At 35.8% G+C, this 22463-nt stretch overlaps 1 protein-coding gene across 1 annotated transcript; it reads left to right on the top strand.

Annotated features, from left to right (window-relative positions):
* The first annotated feature begins 4038 nt into the window (after window positions 1–4038).
* Window positions 4039–18707, top strand: LOC123538682 (uncharacterized). The gene is made up of 4 exons (XM_045322970.2): window positions 4039–6690; window positions 7453–9488; window positions 12416–12568; window positions 13677–18707. Exons 1-4 carry the CDS (start codon window positions 6333–6335, stop codon window positions 15348–15350), a joined length of 4221 nt encoding a protein of 1406 aa, XP_045178905.2. The 5' UTR covers window positions 4039–6332; the 3' UTR covers window positions 15351–18707.
* Window positions 18708–22463: the final 3756 nt, after the last annotated feature.

The following is a 22463-nucleotide window of genomic DNA, read 5'->3' as shown; positions in this document are numbered from 1 at the left end:
ATCCAGAGTCCTGGAACAGTTTCACCAATGAAATATCCCAGGAGTCGTGTTACACTTCCACCAATCAAATATCCAGGAGTCCTGTACAGTTTCACCCAATAAATACCAGGAGTCGTGTTACAGCTTCACCCATCAAATATCACAGGAGTCTGGAACAGTTTCACCCATAAATATCCAGGAGTCGTATTACAGCTTAACCCAATTAAATATTCACAAGTCCTGGAACAGCTTTCACCCAATAATAATATCCAGAAGTCGTGTTACAGTTCACCCAATCAAATATACATTGGAGTCCTGAACAGTTCCCCCCAATAAAATACCCAGAGTTGTATTAAGCTTCACCAATCAAATATCCTGGAGTCTGGAACAGTTTCTCAATCAATCCGGATCGGAACAGTTTCACCAATAAAATATCCAGAGTCGTGTTACAACTTCCATCAAATATCCGGAATCCTGGAACAGTTTTTATCAAATAAATATTCCAGAGTTCTGAACAGTTTCACCAATCAAGTACTGAGTCTGTTAAGCTTCAAAATCAATCATCAGGGGCTGACAGTTTCACCAATGAAATTCCGGTTTGTGAACATTTAATACGCCATGATCTGTTACAGCTCCACCAAATCAAATATCAGGAGTACGTGTTACAGCTTACCCATTAATTCAACATCTGAACAGTTTTCACCAATAAAATATCAGAAGTCGTTACAGTTTCACCAATCAAAATCATGGAGTCTGAACATTTCTCCAATAAATAGTCCCAGGAGTCGATAACAGCTTCACCCAATCAAATATCCCAGGAGTCCTGGAACAGTTTCACCCCATCAAATATCCCAGGAGTCCTGGAACAGTTTCACCCAGGGGTAAATAAAATATCCCAGGAGTCTTGGAACAGTTTCACCAAATCCCAGGAGTCGTGTTACAGCTTCACCCAATCAAATATCCCAGGAGTCCTGGAACAGTTTCACCCAATAAAATATCCCAGGAGTCGTGTTACAGCTTAACCCAATTAAATATTCCAACAGTCCTGGAACAGTTTCACCCAATAAAATATCCCAGAAGTCGTGTTACAGTTTCACCCAATCAAATATCATTGGAGTCCTGGAACAGTTTCACCCAATAAAATATCCCAGGAGTCGTATTACAGCTTCACCCAATCAAATATCCCAGGAGTCCTGGAACAGTTTCACCAAATCAAATATCCCAGGAGTCCTGGAACAGTTTCACCCAATGAAATATCCCAGGAGTCGTATTACAGCTTCGCCCAATCAAATATCCAGGAGTCTGGACAGTTTCACCATAATACCCAGGAGTCTGTACAACTCACAATCAAATATCCCAGGAATCCTTGAACAGTTTCACCAAATGAAATATTCCAGGAGTTCTGGAACAGTTCCACCAAATCAAGTATCCCTGGAGTCGTGTTACAGCTTCACCAAATCAAATATCCCAGGAGTCCTGGAACAGTTTCACCAAATGAAATATCCCAGGAGTTCTGGGACAGTTTCACCAGATCAATTATCCCAGGAGTCGTGTTACAGCTTCACCAAATCAAATATCCCAGGAGTCGTGTTACAGCTTCACCAAATCAAATATCCCAGGAGTTCTGGAACAGTTTCACCAAACCAAATATCCTGGAGTTCTGGAACAGCTTCACCAAATCAAACATCCCAGGAGTTCTGGAACAGTTTCACCAATTCAAATATCCCAGGAGTTCTAGTAAAGTTTCACCCAGTCAAATTTCCCTAAAGTCAACACATTATGTCTGCTCTGGGTAATATGTGGTTGTTCGCAATATGCAACATTCTGTTTCAAAATTAACCAATGTATGGTTCACATGTTTTTTTAAAATCAGTCATTGTTGGTCTGTCAGTCAGTCAATATTTGATGAACCCTTACCTCTACATTGGTAAAAGTTCATAGAATTGATTAATAGTATTGTTTTAGGCTTACTATGGTTGATTGTAGTCACTAGATGATGCTTAGTTACTTTTTTGGTTAAAGGTCAAAGTGCACATTGAGACTGAAAAAAGATTTAAATTGGAGAATGCTTACACGTTTTTGTGTTTTCTGTGGCTGTTTCAAGAACATTTAGTTATAGCCTCCAGTAAAATCAAATTCTGAAACGGGCAACTTTCTAGAAGGAGTGATTTTTTCTGCAGCTCTGCTCTTCAGTGGTTTGAAATACAAAACGTTGGAATGGGAAGAACTGAGTGGTTCTTTATGGAGGTGCTAGAGAGGAGAAATAAACAAAGAAACTTGTGCTGGAATATTCAACTTTTTGTCCTACTCAGCGATCATTTGTTGTCAATTTTGAATGGAAATATTTGTTTCAGTATACCGGCTTCCCCAGGTTATTGAAATAAGACCTTGATTTTTTCCGATTTCCAGGAGTTCAATTTTAAAGAGGTTCCAGTTAAGTGCAAGTAGAGTCATGAAGTGCAAGTACAGGCTTGAAGCGGTTGTAGAACCATGAAGTGCAAGTAGATCCATGAAACACAAGTAGAGACTTAAAACGAAAGTACAGTCTGGAAAAATTAAGTAGTCTTGAAGCACGAGTAGAGCCATGATGCACAAGTACAGTTGTGAAGGACAAGTAGTGCCATGAAGTGCAAGTACAGTCATGAAGCACAAGTGAAGCCATGAAGCCTAAGTAGAGCAATGAGGCACAAGTCGAACCATGAAGAGCAAATAGTCGCGAAGCGCAAGAAGAGTCGTGAAGCATAAGTACAGTTGTGAAGTGCAAGTACAGCCTTGGAGTGGAGTAAGTACAGTCATGAAGCACAAGTACCGTTGTGAAGATCAAGTGGAATAAAAAAGCCGAAATAGAGTCATGTATTGCAAGTACATTCATGAAGCACAAGAGGAGCCACGAAGCACAAATAGTGCCATGAAGCATAAGTGGAGCCATGAATCGAAAGTACAGTCGTGAAGCTCAAGTATAGCCATGAAGCACAATTAGAGCAATGAAGCTCAAGTAGTGGCATGAAGCACAATCAGAGCAATGATGCTCAAGTAGTGCCATGAAGGACAAGTACAGTCATGAAGTATAAGTTGAGCCATGAATCGAAAGTACAGTTGTGAAGCTCAAGTAGAGCCATGAAGCACAATTAGAGCAATGATGCTCAAGTAGTGCCATGAAGGGCAAGTACAGTCATGAAGTATAAGTGAGCCATGAATCGAAGTACAGTCGTGAAGCTAAGTAGAGCCATGAAGCACAATTAGAGCAATGATGTCAAGTAGCCATGAAGGAAAGTACAGTCTGAAGTAGTTAGCCCTGAATCAAAGTACAGTTGAAGCTCAAGAGCCAAAGACATTAGGCAATGAAGCTCAAGTAGTGCCATGAAGCACAATTAGAGCAATGATGCTCAAGTAGTGCCATGAAGGGCAAGTACAGTCATGAAGTATAAGTTGAGCCATGAATCGAAAGTACAGTCGTGAAGCTCAAGTAGAGCCATGAAGCACAATTAGAGCAATGAAGCTCAAGTAGTGCCATGAAAGGCAAGTACAGTAATGAAGTGTAAGTGGAGCCATGAAGCGAAAGTACAGCCGTGAAGCTCAAGTAGAGCCATAAAGCACAATTAGTCTAGGAATCGTATGGATGAACAAAAATTAAAACCAAACCATTTTAATAGGAATCGCCGTTTTCTTCGATCCATGTTTCAAGTGTGTACTTTTTTACAACTTGAAACATTGATTTGAAGATAACGGCGGTTCCTATAAAAACAGTTTGGTTTTAATTTGTGTTCGGCCATACGATTCCTAAACTTGCTTTTCCTAGCGACAACATTAAAAAGCAGTACAAAATGTAATTATGAAAACATAATTAAACATTCTGAATAAAATGAACGTCCGTTTAATTATTGTTGCATAGTATAAATGCAGTGTTCTCGTAGACTTCTGTACGGAAAAAAGCCATGATTGTCTTTCATTAATTTTGAAAACTGTAGAATCTTCCATAAAATAAAAGTTTTAATGAAATATCTTGAATAATTTCGTTTAACATCTTGTCTAAACATACCGGAAGTTCTCGTACATGTATTTTTCATCCCCGTCGATACGAGATCTGATACATTACCATAATTTAGGGAGAATATCCTGAATTAGTTATGTATCAGCATGTTTGAAAATTAAAAAAAAAAGGAAAGCATATCTGATACATTCACCATAATTTAGCGACAACATCGTGAATTAGTTATGTTTCAGCATGATTGACAAAAATTTAAAAAGAATAGCCACTTCGTATTGACATAATCTGATATCAGATTTTGCGAAAATGTTCAAAACAGGCTCGGTCTTGATGACTGAGGTCATACAAAGATTGAATTATTCTGAACATTTTGAGTCTCAGTTGAGTTTGATTATGAAACATTTTCATTGATATCAAAATTGCATGTTAAAATTTAAATTTTAAATTCATGACTATTTTCAAGTAACTATTCAGTAAGGATTATCATGTCTCAACTGGAATTTCACCTTATAGGCTGATAAAATTTCAATCTAAAACTTAGCTGAAACCGAAAATTGATTTTTGAACAAAGGTCCGCGGGACGCGTCCAAGGTCAAAGTTTCGATCATATTCCAAAAATGTTTTATGGCCAGTACATTGTATAGAATTGTCAACGAAATTATATTTTGACACAGCCAACTCCAATGACAATTTGAGCACTTCTTTGTTGTCATTTGATAAACCAGCTTAGTAGTCGAGACTAGCCTTTTATCATTATTGTCAAAGCCTTTTTTTTAGTCGAGTACCTTTTCGAATATATGCCTATATGGTACATGTAGAAGCTGTGCTTAGGGGAACTTTGTACAAAGATTTAAACTCGTGAAATCTCAAGGTCTATATTGGTTTAAAATTCATAATGTAGCCGTCATGTATATCACGATAGGGTGAACGGGAAACTGAATGAATTCAGTACCATATAAATCCGACTTTGTAGGTTTTGAAATGGTTAAAAATATATAATAGCACATTTTTTTTACTGCGGTGCATTTTAATGTCAAGCATCGTATCGCGCATATTCAAAATTGTGCGTCGTACAGTAGCAGTGCAATAATACGAAACTTCATGTTTCCATGTACACTTTAGGCCTATATATTCCTTGATACCAAATAGTCAATTATAATAATTAGTAATAACTTGTTATATATGTTGCTGTGATCCCGTAGGGGTTTCCTGAGCTAAAATAGGTGAAGCTCTTGCGGCGCAGGGGAAGAGTGTCTGTCTCCTCACCAGGAGGTCATCGGTTCAAAGCCTGGATTATAGGATATGTTGATCGTTGAGTCAACAGCCGTTTCCACTGCTAGCGAGTACTGGCTAGAATTTCACGAAATACAAATATGTTGCAGCACTTCTAATAAAAAAGAACATGCTTTCGATAAAGATAAAACGTAAAAAAGATATTAGAATTTCTAAAGAATTAACAGTCATTGTCTCTCACTTGATTTACAGACGTCCAAAATCAAGTTCTAATTATTACAAATATTGACAGGGCCAAAATTCGAAGTGTACCCTGCTACTTTATACCAAATTCTTGTTTATTTATATACCTGTCCGTTACTCTAATGTCGCGTTTAGGTACTTTGATAACCATATTTTTTTTTGTACATTAACGCCCATTTTTAGTACTGCATCATTTGTATAGGTCAAAACACGGACAATCCCAACTATCAGATTAATCATCTTTATAGTGTTTTGAATTGTACCATTCCCCATTTAACATCATTTATTAATATTTCATTCCGCGTCAAAGCGATCTGAAATCTGCAGGGAACTCACATTTCGGGATAATGAGAACATTGCAAATACTCGGAATGCACTATGATATTTAATTTGTGAAAAGTCGCCGTTTAAGAGAAAATAGAGACCATTTTCCACTTGTTTATTGCGATTATATTTATTAATCTTGTTGAATGCAATTGCTAAAAGCATTTTCACATCAAATCCAATTAATGTTTGCTAAATGGTGGACGTGACGTAATGACCTACAGCGGTTAAAAACGTTTCGAAATGTTGTGTTGCCTTGACAATGTTCTTGGAGCAGCATTAAACGGATAGACACATGGTGATTTATTATTTCAGTTTTAAGTGCACTGAAAATGTTCTTATATTATTGTATTAAACTTATATTTCAATAAGTTTGGAGGAAGATTATTTGAAAGTAAATCACAAAACATGTCTTAGGTACATAATTCAGACAATATTTGAATGGTGATAAAGAGGGCGGTATTACAATAATGAACAGACTAGATTTCATAAAAAACAGATATATTCTATAAATTTAATATTTAAATCTAGATGATAATTGTCATACATTCTGTTGAATTTGAAAATGAGTTACAAAATAGATTTGATTAAGGTGATATGGGCATGTTTTGTATGGGTACTTCAAGAAAAATTAGTTTACAACCTTCAAGAAAATACAACTATGAAACTGGCTACAAGTGCTTTAGAAAGAGCGATTTTTCATGCGGATCCAATCTTGAGTGGTCTGAATGATACTGCGTGGGAATGGGAAGAATTTTCATATACCGAGTGGTTTTTAATGACACGTGCTGGACGGGAAATAAACATAAAGAAACTTATGCTGGAGTATTCAGCTGTTTGTCCTATTCAACGGTCATGTGATGTCAATTTTGATGAGAAGTTTCTGTTTGTCGAAGATACAAAGGGTATACCAGCTTTCTCAGGTAGGTGAAATATGAATCTTGCTTTTATATAGCTTTTCATGGGTCAATGCTTTAAGAAACTCCCTAGTTTTATATGATAAAAATTTTAAAGAGAATATTTCATGTAACTATGGCTTTCGTACTGGATTCATTCATCTTGTTTTATAAATAATAAATTAATACGCTCTGTCTAGAATTGTAACGGTTAGCCCACATTATGCGAAAAAAAAATTGAAATGAAGGGGTGAAAGTCATATAAAATACAAAACAATTGCGAATTTATTGATTTAAACAATGAATTCCAGAAAAAGAGTACATAAGGATGACTACCCGTAATAGGCCTTAATTTCACCAACAGCGTACATACAACTTGATAATGTTAGCTTTGAAAATGTAAAACGATAGAAATAAAGTGCATATTGACAAGTTATATAGTGACAGAAGTTCTCAAAAATGTCCTTTAGATTACCGCCCCTTATAATTTTGGTTTTTCATGAGTTATCTCCCCTGAAGACTAGAACAAAATAATTTTCTCCTTTTCGCTACGTGGAATTTTTGATATTTGTATCAGAATCATATAATGCAGCTTTATACCGCAAAATTTTCTTAAAACTCAAGTTCAGATTCTTATAATCAAATAAATTATATATTTCCCATAGGCATCAATGTTAACTTCAATACCGATTATCTCCCCCCCAAAAATGATAAAATGATTTTTTTCGGATTGGGATTAAGCGCACAAGATTTTGTTTTGTACAGCATTTGGCTTTTTACTCACTTCAGATTGTACAGACTGCACATGTAGTCGCAGCTGTGTTGAAAATGGCAACTGTTGCCCCGGGACACACTTTGGATATGTTGACCAAAATGAATGTATCAGCACAATTCTGCACCCAAAAGAGAAGATTGAATCTATTTACATGGTTGGAATATGTCTCGATAATTACAATGGAAACACCAGTGTTATTGAATTGTGCGAATCGATGGTCCGCCCTTGTACTTCCAGAGAATCCGGGCTTATTTACAAGAACAAGTATTGCGCACAGTGTAATGCAGAAACCGACTGCTTTAATTGGAAACTTAACGTGGACTGCGCAAGACACAATTTGTTCCTAGAAGAGTTTGACTCATTAGCTGATATGAAAGCTGCTTTAAATCAGTCAGATTGTGTAATTCAGTATGAACGACCCGTCGGTACAGATGTTGGTTTTCTTTGTAATTGGCGTGATTTTTTGAAAGAAGTCCGTATTGACAGATGCAACGTAACGGGGTTTTGGCGTCAGTTTGATGCTGACATAAACTGGGCTTGTGAGAGCTTTATAGTACCCTATAAGGAGTTTAGAAATGTCTTTTGTTACATATGCAATCCTAGCCATGGAAACTTACAAAATGTGTCATTGATCGATTATTGTAAAACGCATGAAAACACATCAAATTTATTTAATGTTTCTTTTGCATGTAAAGATTTTCCAGCCTCGGATAGGCTAAAACCATTTAAAAACATTTATTGCTATGCATGTAATTATGGACATATATATTTAAAGAGCTCATTGACTAAAGTCTCTTTCTTGAGTGAAATATCTGAAACGAACAATCACGTTAATCTGTCAACGCAGATGAATTTATCACTTGCATTTCCATATGAGAGTAATGTTAACGATGTCAAAACGTTTGTGCACGAGACATTACGAGACGCATTTGAAATTATAGACATAAATAGCAAGCCACATAGAATTACTAAAACAAACTACAACGTTTCAAGTATTGACAAAATAATAAATCACTATATAACGGTCTGTGGAAAAGGAACGCTTTGCAGGTATGATGGCAATACGGACAAAGTGTACGGTAATCCTGTTTGTGGCCGATGCAAGTGTGAAAATGACTGTGCTGAAAATGAGGCATGCTGTCTTGATACTATACTTTCTAAGGAACCATTTTCATGTTTGGATCAAGAGACATTTCCTATACTTCGCAAGAACGATACAGGAATAAGAAATCGTCACGAATGGCTGGCAGGGCATGAAACATATATGGTAATAGACACATGTTTAAATAAATCCCATCAATTATCATATAACTGTTCTTCCCTCGAGGGTACCTCTGATTTCTTTGCTGATATACCTGTTAGTACCAGTGGTTCCGTTGCATACAGAAATATTTACTGTTATGCTTGCAACAACAACTATATCAAAGGCATCACTTTGGCGTTTCAGGCATACTGTGGGACATATATAGAACATGAATTATTCACGGACTTATCGCAGTTGCTTAAAACAATTATGTTGTACTGCCATACGGTGTCATTTGTTCCTGTAAAAAGCAAAATATGTGCGGAAGAATACGACGCGTTGAAAGCTAGCTTAGCCGGTGGTGAGAAATACGAAAGAAGTGAAGAACATCCGTCAAATTTCGAATTCAGAGTGATACAGCATGAAAGTGTATGGGTAAGGGAGATGTATGACCCAGTTAAAGATGTCTATTCTTCATGCAACATGTCGGGATATCTGAAAGAATCTGATATTCTTGTCAGTGACATTTGCGAGAAAGATTCGGTGACTTTACTCTCTCTTCCTGAGTACCGTATTGAGAACAGGGTGTACAAAAATTTTGCTTGTTTTCTTTGTAATCCGGAGTTTCATTTACAAGATATGGAGTCGGACAAGGTAATATCTGACTGTCGTTTAAATAGTTCTGTAGAATGGTACGAGAAGGATGAAAATCTTGAAGAGTTGTGCACGACAACACCGGGATATGATATATGGCTTCCTTACAAAAATATGTACTGTGCGGAATGTAATCTTCCCCCGTGGCAACTAGTAAGTCGCTTCGATATTTTATTTTAGATACACTACTTAAATTATGTATTTCATATACAATTGTCATCATTTTTATGGACCAGAGTGCAAAGGTTTACTTGTGTAAACTAGTAGACCCGAAATGACAAACGGCAATTTCCGTTCAATTACGTAATCTCCGCACGTGATTTCGGCATTCTCTGATTGATACGAAAATAATTTATAGCCAAACGAAGCCGAAATGGCCACTGGCACCAGATCAGAAAGAAAATGCCTCCGTACGTGTTATACCCTATCCCTAGGTATTCTATAAGAACCATGGTCGTGAACGGGAAATTATACTAACCCGTTTCAATCGTACATTTCTCAACTTAAACGCGCAGTTCGGTGAATGGGTATGTAGCATATTGAACAAGCGATAATTTATCTTCCATCGTGCACCAGTCACATTGTCTCAATATTCCATATTGCTGAGATTATCAACATATTTTATGCTTTCGTCAACGTTACAGAAAAAACTTGCTTGACCTTCCCTAATGAACATCCGGTCTAGAGGTCACGACAGTGTGCACATGTTTGGCGAAACGTAAACAAACAAAAACAGAATTTAAAAAAATCACAATTTTACACTAAAACTCGAAATGATGAATGAAATTCATCTTGTATACGATATTTAATTTGAAATCGTACATTGGTCTGCATCTGTTCTGTTTATTTTATTCATTTTGCACATTAATGCTGCATTTTCACATTTTAGCGAACACGTGTAGTAAAGTGACGATTGACATACATTTTCACAACAGCCAATCAGAATGGTTTTTTAATCTAGAACGGAACTTCACCAGGGAAGTTCAAGCAAGTTTTTTGTGTTACGTTGAAATTACTATAAACTACGCGTTGTTTTTCTAAGATAAGATGTATTAAAGAAATGTGACCGGTACTCAATGGAAGATAAATTACCACTTGTTTGATATCCATAGTACACATTTACCGCACTGCGTGTTTTAGGTATGAAATGCGCGATTGAAACGGGTTAGTATATTTTCCCGTTCATGACCATGGTTCTTATAGAATACCTAGGGGTAGGGTATAACACGTACGGAGGCATTTTCTTTCTGATCTGGTGCCAGTGGAAATGGCGCACGTTGATAGAACTTACACGATATCGATTGTCATTTCAGATTCACTGCCTTAATATTTTTGGTACTATCTTATATAACTTTTATCCAAGTTTTGATTGTTTTCGCTGAAATAAAATAAAGAATTGCAATCTAATTTTTGCGAAATTACTTTCTCATGAGATTTCGAAATAGACTGAACACCAAGAGCAAAACCTGTATAGCGAGAACTTTTCGATGCTAAAAATAATTTTCATGTCTCCCACATGTAATGTAATTTAGTGTTGTCCAACTGCCTATCAGTCTGTCTCCGTCTGTCTGTCTATATGTGTGTCACAAAGTTTGTCGACACAACTCCTCCGACACTTCTGGACGGAATTACACCCAAGTTCTTAAAAGTAATCATGCCTAAGTATGCATATCATTGGCATTTTATTCGGTTCGATGATTTTCAGCGGCATTGTGGCCCTTGATTTGCTAAATTTTACGTTTTGGCCACTTCTCATATTATTTAGCGGCTTTCGATAAAGTCTTACGGAATTGTACCAAGCCCCATCTTGCATATTATTGGCATGTTTCGATTCAGTGATTTTCAGTGGAGTAATGACTCTTGTTTTGTTTCGTGTTTTACCTATTTTGTGGGCATCTGGTTCTATACCGTTACCAGCTGTATACAGTTAGGCTGAATTTCACTAAACCTCACGTGTGATGAGTGTGAAGTGTAGTTGTGCGTAGTGTTGTCATGTTGTGATTAAATGGTTTTACGCGGAGTCATGACCATTGATTTGTCAAATTCTTTTATTTGTGCCACTGGTTTTCCGCGAATACTTGACCCTTGGTTAGTCAAATTCTTTTATTTGTGCTATTTCTCTTATACCACTGGTTGGAGATGCACCGAAGTACTCAGGAGTTACGACTGTCAAGTTAAGTTGCGTATATTGTTAGAATATTATGCTTCAGTAATTTTCTCTTGTGTTAGACCCCTAATTTGTGGCATTTTACAATTTCTGCGTGGTAAGTGGTGGGAGACATGCGTTTTTCGTGAGAAAATCTGAAGTTATTCAGTAGTAAAAAAAAAACAGATATTTGTGTGATAATACACTTAAGTTAAATGTGTAATTTAGGGAAGAACAAACATTCTGTTTCTTTTTTTTTCTGAAACGAAACAGAGTTTCATTTTTACACCAAATTGTTAATATATTACAAAAAGAAATAAAATTTCCTAAGCCATCAAAAGGTCATTGATTCTTCTGTCTGTTGTGGATTAAAAAATCCGTCAACCCTAGAGCTTCTAACAGAAATCTGGGTAGGGTTTTTCGTGGCTGAGTAGTTAAGCCGTAGTGACGTATGTGGGTTCATATGCCCGATTTGCATTGTAAGTGGATGCCATTTTGCTGGATTACGGGAAGTCGGTGGTTGTATCTAGGTACCTGAAATAATTCCGTAAGGGACACATTTGGCCGGCCTTCCTCTATTCTTAAAACATGACCTAAATTGTATCGGTGTGACTTAATCCTTACCCTGCTAAATTTCTAAAATGGACAGGTACATCATTCAGTTTTGGTAGTACTTTTTATTATTTGAAGGGGTGTTCTCTGAAAATTTACTGACTGAATAGTAAACAGTGCAGGCAATGATCAGCCTGCACGGATCTTGGTCAGCACTGGTCGCAAAGGCAGAATCATTTGCCGCCAGCAGGCTAAAGGTTAAACACAACTTTGTGTTTCGGTCATGACTGTATTAATTGGCAGTGTCGTACTTCTCAGACTTAATGCTACATTAGGAGACTTTGAGACCTACTTAACGTTATTTTGTTTTATTTAAACACAGGTCGACGTTGTGGTTGATTTCTACGATGTGTTAAGCCCTCCAGGCTACAAATACCTTTTCTCCATTTCACCAGAAGACTTTGCACAAATGGATGCGGCTGCCAAAGAAGACAATGTGCCGAAATGCCCTAGAGGAACTTATGATTATAATTTGGTAAAGTCTCATCTTTATTGAATTGACAGCTAGGACTTATACTATTTAATTTCAATATGCCGAAACGTAAGATGATACTTATATTTATTCTTTGAGAATATCCCTTCTTTATTAAAGTGACAGCTAGGACTTATACTATTTAATTTCAATATGCCGAAGTGTAAGACGATACTAACAATTATTGTTTGAGAATATATCTTCTTTATTAAATGGACAGCTAGAATTTATACTATTTAATTTCAATATGACGAAATGTAAGACGATACTTATATTTATTCTTTGAGAATATCCCTTCTTTATTAAAGTGACAGCTAGGACTTATACTATTTAATTTCAATATGCCGAAGTGTAAGACGATACTAACAATTATTAAATGGACAGCTAGAATTTATACTATTTAATTTCAATATGCCGAAGTGTAAGACGATACTAACAATTATTAAATGGACAGCTAGAATTTATACTATTTAATTTCAATATGACGAAATGTAAGAGGATACTTGCGCTTATAATTTTGGAATATCTGTTCTTTATTAAATTGACAGCTAGGATTTATACTTTATAATTCCAATAGATGATACTTACAATTTAATTTAGGAATATCTTATCTTAATTAAAGTGACCACTAGGATTGATAAAATATAATTTCAATATGCGGAGACAGCATATTCGTAAAACCGTTAATTACGCCCTTTGTTGTTTTTTTAGTTTAACTAAGCATCATCTTAACTAGGACCATTCGCCGCTTATCACTGAAATGCAATGTCTATCACTGAAAGTTTTATGTACTTCTATGTACGCCGCATAATGAACACATCTGTGGATGTCTCTTAATTGCATTTTAGTACTTGTAACGTGTACAAATATTGAGTTCTGCTCAGGGAGCCAGAGGGCATGGGCAGTAGCATGCATTTCACTTTCGTCCACGAACGGGCTCGTTCAAACCGTGCCTGCAACATTTTCATTTGGACAATGTCGTGTTGGGAAACTTTTAGAGTTTCCATTTTCTCTATGCAATTCATTTAAATTTATTCTATCAAGTGTAAACGTAGTTAAATAAATCAGGGATGCTGTTTTTTTAAACGTATTTGTTTTTACTTTCTTTCAGAACGAGTGTCGTCCGTTGTACTGCAATAAAGGCTATCAACTTCATAATTCTACTTGTAAACCACTCCTAGAAACGGCTTCCTATCATTTATATGAAATTTCATTGAAACTGTTCGTCAGAGAATTAAATAGATTGCAGGAAAACTCTAGCGACAACGTAAAGATATACCTCGGAGAATTGTGTTCAGATATTAGCGAGATGATAACAAAACCATTTGGAGAAACAACCGAGTTTTATATACGAGAGCAACAATGTCAAGCATCTTCACCATGCAGTTTTTTTCAGAATATTAGTTATATCGAAGGACCGCTTGTAGACTTAACTCACACTGAATATATAACTCTGTTTCTTGTTGTAGCTATAGAATATACAGAAACAATAATGACAGTCAGGACTACTCTTATTACCGCATTAAGCCAGAGGTGTAACATAACGGATCATTTCGATGTTGATGGTAATTCTTATTCAGTTGTTTTAGATGCAATTCAAACACCCAAAACTGATTGGTTGGACCTTAATCAATCTTGTACAACTCCACTCAAAAATGTTAAAGAAATGTATGGCCCAGATATTCAGTTATCTTACTATACAGTCGACAGATTCTTGCTCTGTGCCTATGTAAAACTGAATTTCAGTGAGGCAGATTTTTATCAAGGTGCCCTTTTTGTGTTTATTAAAGATACAAATGTTACATTCCCTGAAAGTGAATATAAAGTTATCGATGATTATATCATTATTTGTATAGATGATTACAACAGGAAAACCAGGAAAACGACTGATGAAAATCGTATACAGAAGTCTGACAGTATTATATATTTACTGAATACTTTTACATTAATTTGCACAGTTATTTCCCTTGTCTGTATTTTCCTTACTTTCGTCACGTACTGCTTGTTCTCAACATTGCGCACAGTACCAGGAAAGAGTCTAATGCTTTTGTGCTTTTCCCTGTTTTGCTCCCAAAGCTTTCTTCAGTTCGGTATCAATGGTACAAGTAAGTCCATGCTGTGTGTATTCACAGGGGTTTGCATACACTATTTTTGGACTGCCTTCTTTTGCTCTATGCATATTTGCTCTTTTCACATGTTCAAAGTTTTCTATTTCAACGATATGTTACATCAATTACCAAACACCGGCAGCAGATTATTCATTAAATATTTGCTTTATTTCATTTTCTTCCCAAGTGCGCTCGTTCTGATAACGGTGGTAATTAGTATTCTCAACTGGGATACATCTTTCATTGGATATGGCGCAAACTATTGTTTCATTTCCGATTTTTACATCTTTGTTGGCACTTTTCTGACCCCAGCATGTTTAATATTTCTGAATAATATTATCTTCTTCTCTTTAGCTTTTCACAAAATAAGATCTTCACAAAATGTTCGAAGCACACGAGACAAAAGTCATTTCTATATTTTTCTGAAACTTTGTACAATCGTAGGTATTACTTGGCCGTTACTAATCGTTGATAATGTGTTAGGTGTTTCTTGGTTTTCATTTTTAGTTTCTGGGATAAATTCACTGCAAGGTGTTTTTATTTTCGGCTCTTTCGTATTAAACAGAAGAGTCGTCCATTTGTATAAGTCTGCCTTGACAAAAACATCAGTTAAAAGATCAGCAACCAGATCAACATCACGTTCAAGCTACAGCGGCATTACCAATACCAGACTGTAATTGCCTGGCAAGTTAGTGCGTTTTGAGCTGTGAGATATGGGCTTTGCGGAATAAAGAGCTCAATTTATCATAATGTAACTCTAAAGTAAGCAATTTACTCTATAACCGTCGGAAATCAAGGTATCAAAAGCATAATTTGATAAGCATTTTGTTAGTTTTTCTGCCTTTACTTAAAAAGTGGCATTGTTTCCTTTAAAATATCTAGTTTATTATATATATTATTTACAATATACCAGTTATAATAACTACAGTTTTATGTTTGTTGGATATCTTTTAATATATAGTTTGGATTACAAAATGTAATCTTAGACGTTTCAAATTTTTGAGTTAAAAACAAATATTATTGTTGACGAATTGTAATAGACATGTAATTCTCCTTGTAATCACATGTCTCAGGACATACATTTGTTTCTTAATCATTTATATTGCTATATGTTTCCATGACAACAGGTTAAAAAAGCAATTCTTAAACGTGCTAGGCAAGGTGTTTCTCACAATACTTTGAAAAACCGGAAAAATCTCGAAAAAGAGTTTATACCCTGGAAGAAAGAACTGTCCTTTAATTTTGTTCCTCTGTATTTTCCCCAGAATTTTCTCTCTGTGAGAAAGAACGGTACTTACCCTGTATCCTGTGAGAAATTATTATGTCTCCCCCAGGAGACATATTGTTTTTGCCCTGTCCGTCCGTCCGTCCTTCCGTCCGTCCGTCCGTACGTCACACTTCATTTCCGAGCAATAACTGGAGAACCATTTGACCTAGAACCTTCAAACTTCATAGGGTTTTAGGGCTGCTGGAGTAGACGACCCCTATTGTTTTTGGGGTCACTCCATCAAAGGTCAAGGTCACAGAGGCCTAAACATTGAAAACCATTTCCGATCAATAACTAGAGAACCACTTGACCCAGAATGTTGAAACTTCATAGGATGATTGGTCATGAAGAGTAGATGACCCCTATTGATTTTGGGGTCACTCCGTCAAAGGTCAAAGTCACAGGGGCCTGAACATTGAAAACCATTTCCGATCAATAACTAGAGAACCACTTGACCCAGAATGTTGAAACTTCATAGGATGATTGGTCAAGAAGAGTAAATGACCCCTATTGATTTTGGGGTCACTCCCTCAAAGGTCAAGGTCACAGGGGCCTGAACATTGAAAACCATTTTCAATCAATAACTAGAGAACCACCTGACCCAGAATGATGAAACTTGATAGGATGATTGGTCATAAAGAGTAAATGACCCTTATTGATTATGGGATCACTCCGTCAAAGGTCAAGGTCACAGGGGCCTGAACATTGAAAACCATTTCTGATCAATAACTAGAGAACCACTTGACCCAGAATGTTGAAACTTAATAGGATGATTGGTCATAAAGAGTAGATGACCCCTAACGATTTTGGGGTCACAGGGGCCCGCACATTGAAAACCATTTCTGGTCAGTAACTTGAGAACCACTTGACCCAGAATGATGAAACTTCGTAGGATGATTGGTCATGCAGAGTAGATGAACCCTAACGATTTAAGGGTCATTCTGTTAAAGTCACAGGGGCCTGAACATTGAAAACCATTTCCGATCAATAACTTGAGAACCTCTCAACCCAGAATGTTGAAACTTCATAGGATGATTGTTCATGCAGAGTAAATGACCCTTATTGGTTTTGGGGTCACTCCGTTAAAGGTCAAGGTCACAGGGGCCTGAACATTGATAACCAGTTCCGATCAATAACTTGAGAACCACTTGACCCAGAATGTTGAAACTTCATAGGATGATTGAACATGCAGAGTAGATGACCCCTATTGATTTTGGGGTCAGTCTATTAAAGGTCGAGGTCACAGTGGCCTGTTCATGTAAAATCATTTTTGGAAATAACTTGAGAACCACTTGACCTACAATGTTGAAACTTAATAGGATGATTGGACATGCATAGTACATGACCCCAGTTTTATTTTGAGGTCACTTGATCAAAGGTCAGGGTCACAGGAGCCTGAACAGTGACTTGAGAACCACTAGGCCACGAGTGTTGAAATTTAGCGGGATGACTGGACATGCCAAGTAGATGATCCCTATTGCAGCCAACCATCAGTGTCTCTTTGACTTTCGCTCCTGACCCCTATTGACTTCTTGCCTATAGGACTTTGCATTGGGGGAGACATGCGCTTTTTTACAAAAGCATTTTCTAGTTTTCCTCTGTGTTTATACACAGTGAGAAAGTATGATCCCCCTTGTTTGTACCCAGTGAGAAAGTATGGTCCTCCATGTTCGTACCATTTGACAAAGTATGGTCCTCCGTGTTTGCACCCTGTAAGAAAGTATGGCCATCCGTGATCATAACCTGTGAGAAAGCACGGTCGTTTGAGTTTGTACCCTGTGAAAAAGTATTTTCTTCTATGTTTGCACCAAATGAGAAAGTATGGTCCTTCGTGTTCGTACCCTGTAAGACAGTATGGCCATCCGTGATTATACCCTGTGAGAAAGAACGGTCGTTTGAGTTTGTACCCTTTGAAAAAGTATTTTCCTCTATGTTTGCAGCTGGTGAGAAAGTATGGTACCACCCACACACACACTTTAAAACTATGGACCTTTGAGATTGTACCTTAGAAAACGTATGGCAGTTTGGTCCTCCGAGGTTTTAGCATGTTCCGAAAGGAAGTTAATACTGCCCTTTAAAGAGAGTCTGGTTATAACAATTTACTGTAGTCACTAGTGAATGAATATCATATACACTTGTCAATAGCAAACTTTATAATCATAATGAATACTTAGTAAAATGGCCTGAAGTGGTTATTAGCACGACTAAAGTTGTATTGCTTGAGAGCGTATAGTAGCGCGAGTGCAATGCAAGTTTAGGAGTGCTAAAACTGCCGTTATATGAATTGTTTATTTTATACATTAACACAATAACGATAACTCGTTTATTACATACAATATCGACATTAACAATGTATAATGGGTAAAATGACGTCATTCATCACTGGCGGGTTATAATGCCCGCTTCCGTTTAAATCTATCTTACGGGAGTAACAGGATTAACACAATAACGATAACTCGTTAATTAAATAATATATTGACATTAACAATTATGCGTAATTGATAAAATGACACCAAAATGACGTCATTCATCACTGGTGGGTTATGATGCCCGCTTCCGGTTAGATTTATCTGGCGTGTGTAACAGGGTTCTTTCCTTTTCAGTTTTGTTACTATGTATAGTAAGGTATTTAATAAATATAATTATGTATAATACTGTTTAGGCTGGATTGAATTGCCAATGTCATAAGTTGTATATATATATTTGTAATTGAAGCTATGTTCTAATTATATTTTTTTTCATGCAGAAATAAACTTGTTTCCTTGTATACTTGATTGCTTTATGAAAGTAATTACCAGTATTTTGCTGTCTAGATATTTGACAGGACGGTAATTGATATTAAATATCACCCAGCAAGTGCTTTACTAACATTTCCGCATAGCTGAACTTAATTATAGTAATGGTTTATGTTTTTCTTGTATTTATGCATGTATAACATTTGTAAAATACAAATTGAATAAAGAGCAACACTTCATGTCTGATTTGCGAGTTAATTTGGCAAATATTAGTCTATGAATAAAATCTAAAAATGATTACAATTCCAATAAAAGTTTCCTGTTCATGGTTTTGATGATGTTTGCAATTTATGTTAAATTGTCACTTAGAACGTCAGACTGACACTTTAAACTTCAAGAATGTTATGATAACCAATCTTATTATACATAGTTAAATGTCTGATTTGTACGTTAATTTTGCAAATATTAGTCCAAGAATAAAAATACTAGTAGACAATATAAAAAGTGGAAAACGTCCTTAAAATTCATGGTTTTGATGATATGACTTGGCATCAAAATTTCAAAAATATTTTTTTTTTTTCAATTTGATGTACTAAGAAACTGAATGTTTTAGCAACTGAAAAAGAAGTTATAGCTGCTTAATAGATGGTATTTGCAATTTACGATAAAATGTCCTTTTGAATGTGGAACTGACAATTTAAACTATACAATGATAACCAAGTTTTATTATGTACAGTCTAACGTGTATAAAGCAACAATCAAATGGAGCGACAAAATGTGACTGCTTATTAATAAGAAAAGTTGAAACAAGAACCAAAAGTCATTTTTGAAAATTAGCTAATTGTATGATTAAAAGAAATAGCTACTGATGATGATGTGTTAAATTTTAACAACAAATATTTAAAAGACCGGCGAATTTTAAGTAATTGTCAATTAATTAGATATTGCAAATTCAGAAGAAGAAAAGACTTTGTAAGTGAAGCATTTAAAGCCAGACCGTGTCTTCTATTGAATTATTTTTATACATGGTTTCGATTATCTGCTTTAGTATCTATTTAAAAGTTTTAATTCTTTTATGAATCACTTACTATTTTTAGGTTGTTGGCGTGAAAGTTTAGTTGTTCCTAGTTTCAAAAGTTGAAATAAAACGAATCTAAGTAATTGCAGCGGTATCGCTCTCCTTTTTGTATTAGTGAGATTTTCTTACAAATTTTGAACAACAGGCTAAATAAATGGGTGGGAATTCAAGTGTATACTATGAAAAGCAGGCTGATTTTCATAAAGACACAAGTAAAGTAAAGATACTCTAATGATGAAAAATTGTATTGTGCTCGGGATCGTTGGCTACACGAAAGCTTCCGCTTTTGTTCAGGGTTACTTGATGATTGTCGGTATTAGGTGGAAACTTTAACACGATTTAAAGTCAGGACAAGCCTGTTTTAGATTAAAACATTTCGAAGAGGAGCAGGATGCATAGAAGCGGGAACCTCGAAACTGTTTATTATTGAACGCTAACGGTGAGACTTGCGGCGGAGGGCTACGGTCACAAACAAGAACTTGTACAAATCCGAAGCCATCATTACTAGGAAAACAATGCGAGGGTAATTCCGAATGTTATAGCCTCTGTAACAAACAAACAACAGACGTGTCCTGGTAACTAAATATTTACATTTTTTCCGTCCGCTTGTTTTTCAGGATTAATTCAAAATTGAAAGCTACTAAACACATAATACGGTAAATAATACAAAAAATAGGTAGAACCTTTTTTGCTCTTTGTTATTTGAATTGAGAAGTTTACAAACTATAGGGCGGTAGTGCTTGTGCAACATTTTTTTCAGAATTGCTTCAGTTACTTAACAATTATTGCCCTTTAATTGCTTGGCACGCCATAAAATTCCACATAGCAGAGTAATCCGTTAATTGATGTTACAAAAATAGAACGTTTTAGGGTTGTGACGCGTGCTCAGTTTCATCAAGATCTCTTTAGTATCTGCATGCAGAATTAATACCCCTTAATCATTTATATCTTTGAAAATATAGTCCCCTCATTCAAAAAACCTATTTGGCAGAGGACATATTCATATAAATTCACTGAACTTTCTTGTCTAAAGATACATTTCACCGTCCTTATTGTTCTAACCAAATACAAGAATTCATCTTATCAAACGTTGTTTATTTATTCCATTCCAGAGCATAAGGTAGCTTTCACGGCGTATGGTGTAAAAGGAAGCTCAACTGTCATATTCCCGAGTATCTTTCAGAATTATGGAAACGGATACGATAGTTCAACACAAAAGTTCACATGCAGCATTCCAGGAATATACATTTTTTTTTTCAGTTCAGTTATCTAAAAAGCATGGAGGAAGTAATGATTTAGTTCAATGCTTCCTCAAAAAAGATTCTATTTCTGTTATAGGCGCTATTCAGGACCCATATAATTTTAGTGATCATGATACTGACTTAATCGGCTATTCTTTAAGTTTGTCAGGAACATTCCATTTAACCAAAAATGACACTGTCAGTATAGGATCATGTAGTGGAATAAGTTACGTTTTCACTGACAACAGATCCTCTTTTACCGGAGTGCTAGTGACACCCGATAATTGAAGATTTATTTTGTGTACATGAAACTTTCTTCAGCTCTTGTTCTTGCAATATTTCATTTCAATACTTCTGACAGTACAGTATCTTGTTTTAGCAAGGATGAATTAAACTTCTTGAATATTTTTTTTTGTTCGTTTAACAACAGCGGGTGTTAAGTGCTGTGTGGCTGCCGTAAAATGTCGCCCTGACTTCATCTCAGTGTTGTTGTATTTTATGGTCCTTCAAGATCATTGATTTCATTTTTTTTAGATTTGAAGATTGAATACTGCTTAAGCCGGTGCTAGGGAGCGTGGGCAGTGTTGCATTTTCCATTACTGCTCATGAACAAACTCAAACTGAGTCCGCAATTTTCACTTTTGCCTTGTTCTCGTTGCTTCCGAGGGATCTGCTTTCCAGATTTTATTTGATATTGCAAAATAAAGATTTATCTTCATTTCCTCATACTGAACACGTGGAGGAAGCCATTAACACCAATATATATATATATATATATATATATATATATATATATATATATATATATATATATATATATATATATATATATATATACACTGCATAGATTTGTATTTAGCCTTTCAGTCTCATTTCCGTTGTTTAGACATGTAACAGAAAATGTGTAAGGATAACACAATCAGGTGAAGCTGTAGTTTATCAATAAGTAAGATTTAGAAACACAAAATATAGATAACGTTTTTCTTGTATGGAGCCGAAATCTTGTCTACGTTTATCTATGGGAAATACAAAATATATTACAGAAAATATAAATATTGTTATTTTATGAGTAGCAATAAATATTTTGCCCCTCAGATGGATGACTTCTCACGAATCTCTTGATGGATATTTACCATAATTGAACACGCACGGGATTCTTACTTGGAGCTTTTTCATCCAACATAATGAATTACGTTTATAACTGGCAATATTAAAAATACTAAACCGCTAAAGCATAAGCAGACACTATTGAATTCCTTCCAAAAGATGAGTAAGGTTCATCTAGCAAAATTCGATACACAGCCCATTCAACAACATGACCCCTTATTTTCAAATTCAGGTAATACACAGTGCATGTTAAATGTCAGTTTTCTTTCTAGATATTAATAAATAACAATACAATTAAAAACTCAGTTATAGAACTTATATCAGAAGACGTATACATTCTATGAAGAAAGACAATACAATAG

This window comes from Mercenaria mercenaria, chromosome 18, assembly GCF_021730395.1.
Source record: "Mercenaria mercenaria strain notata chromosome 18, MADL_Memer_1, whole genome shotgun sequence".
NCBI lineage: Eukaryota > Metazoa > Mollusca > Bivalvia > Venerida > Veneridae > Mercenaria > Mercenaria mercenaria.
The sequence above is the reverse complement of the archived record's forward strand: the minus strand, read 5'-3'. Positions and strand labels throughout refer to the sequence as shown.

Coding starts and splice junctions, on each gene's coding strand:
- LOC123538682 (XM_045322970.2), top strand. CDS start 6,333: ATGAGTTACAAAATAGATTTGATTAAGGTGATATGGGCATGTTTTGTA. Junction 6,691..7,452: donor GGGTATACCAGCTTTCTCAG/GTAGGTGAAATA, acceptor TACTCACTTCAG/ATTGTACAGACTGCACATGT. Junction 9,489..12,415: donor ATCTTCCCCCGTGGCAACTA/GTAAGTCGCTTC, acceptor ATTTAAACACAG/GTCGACGTTGTGGTTGATTT.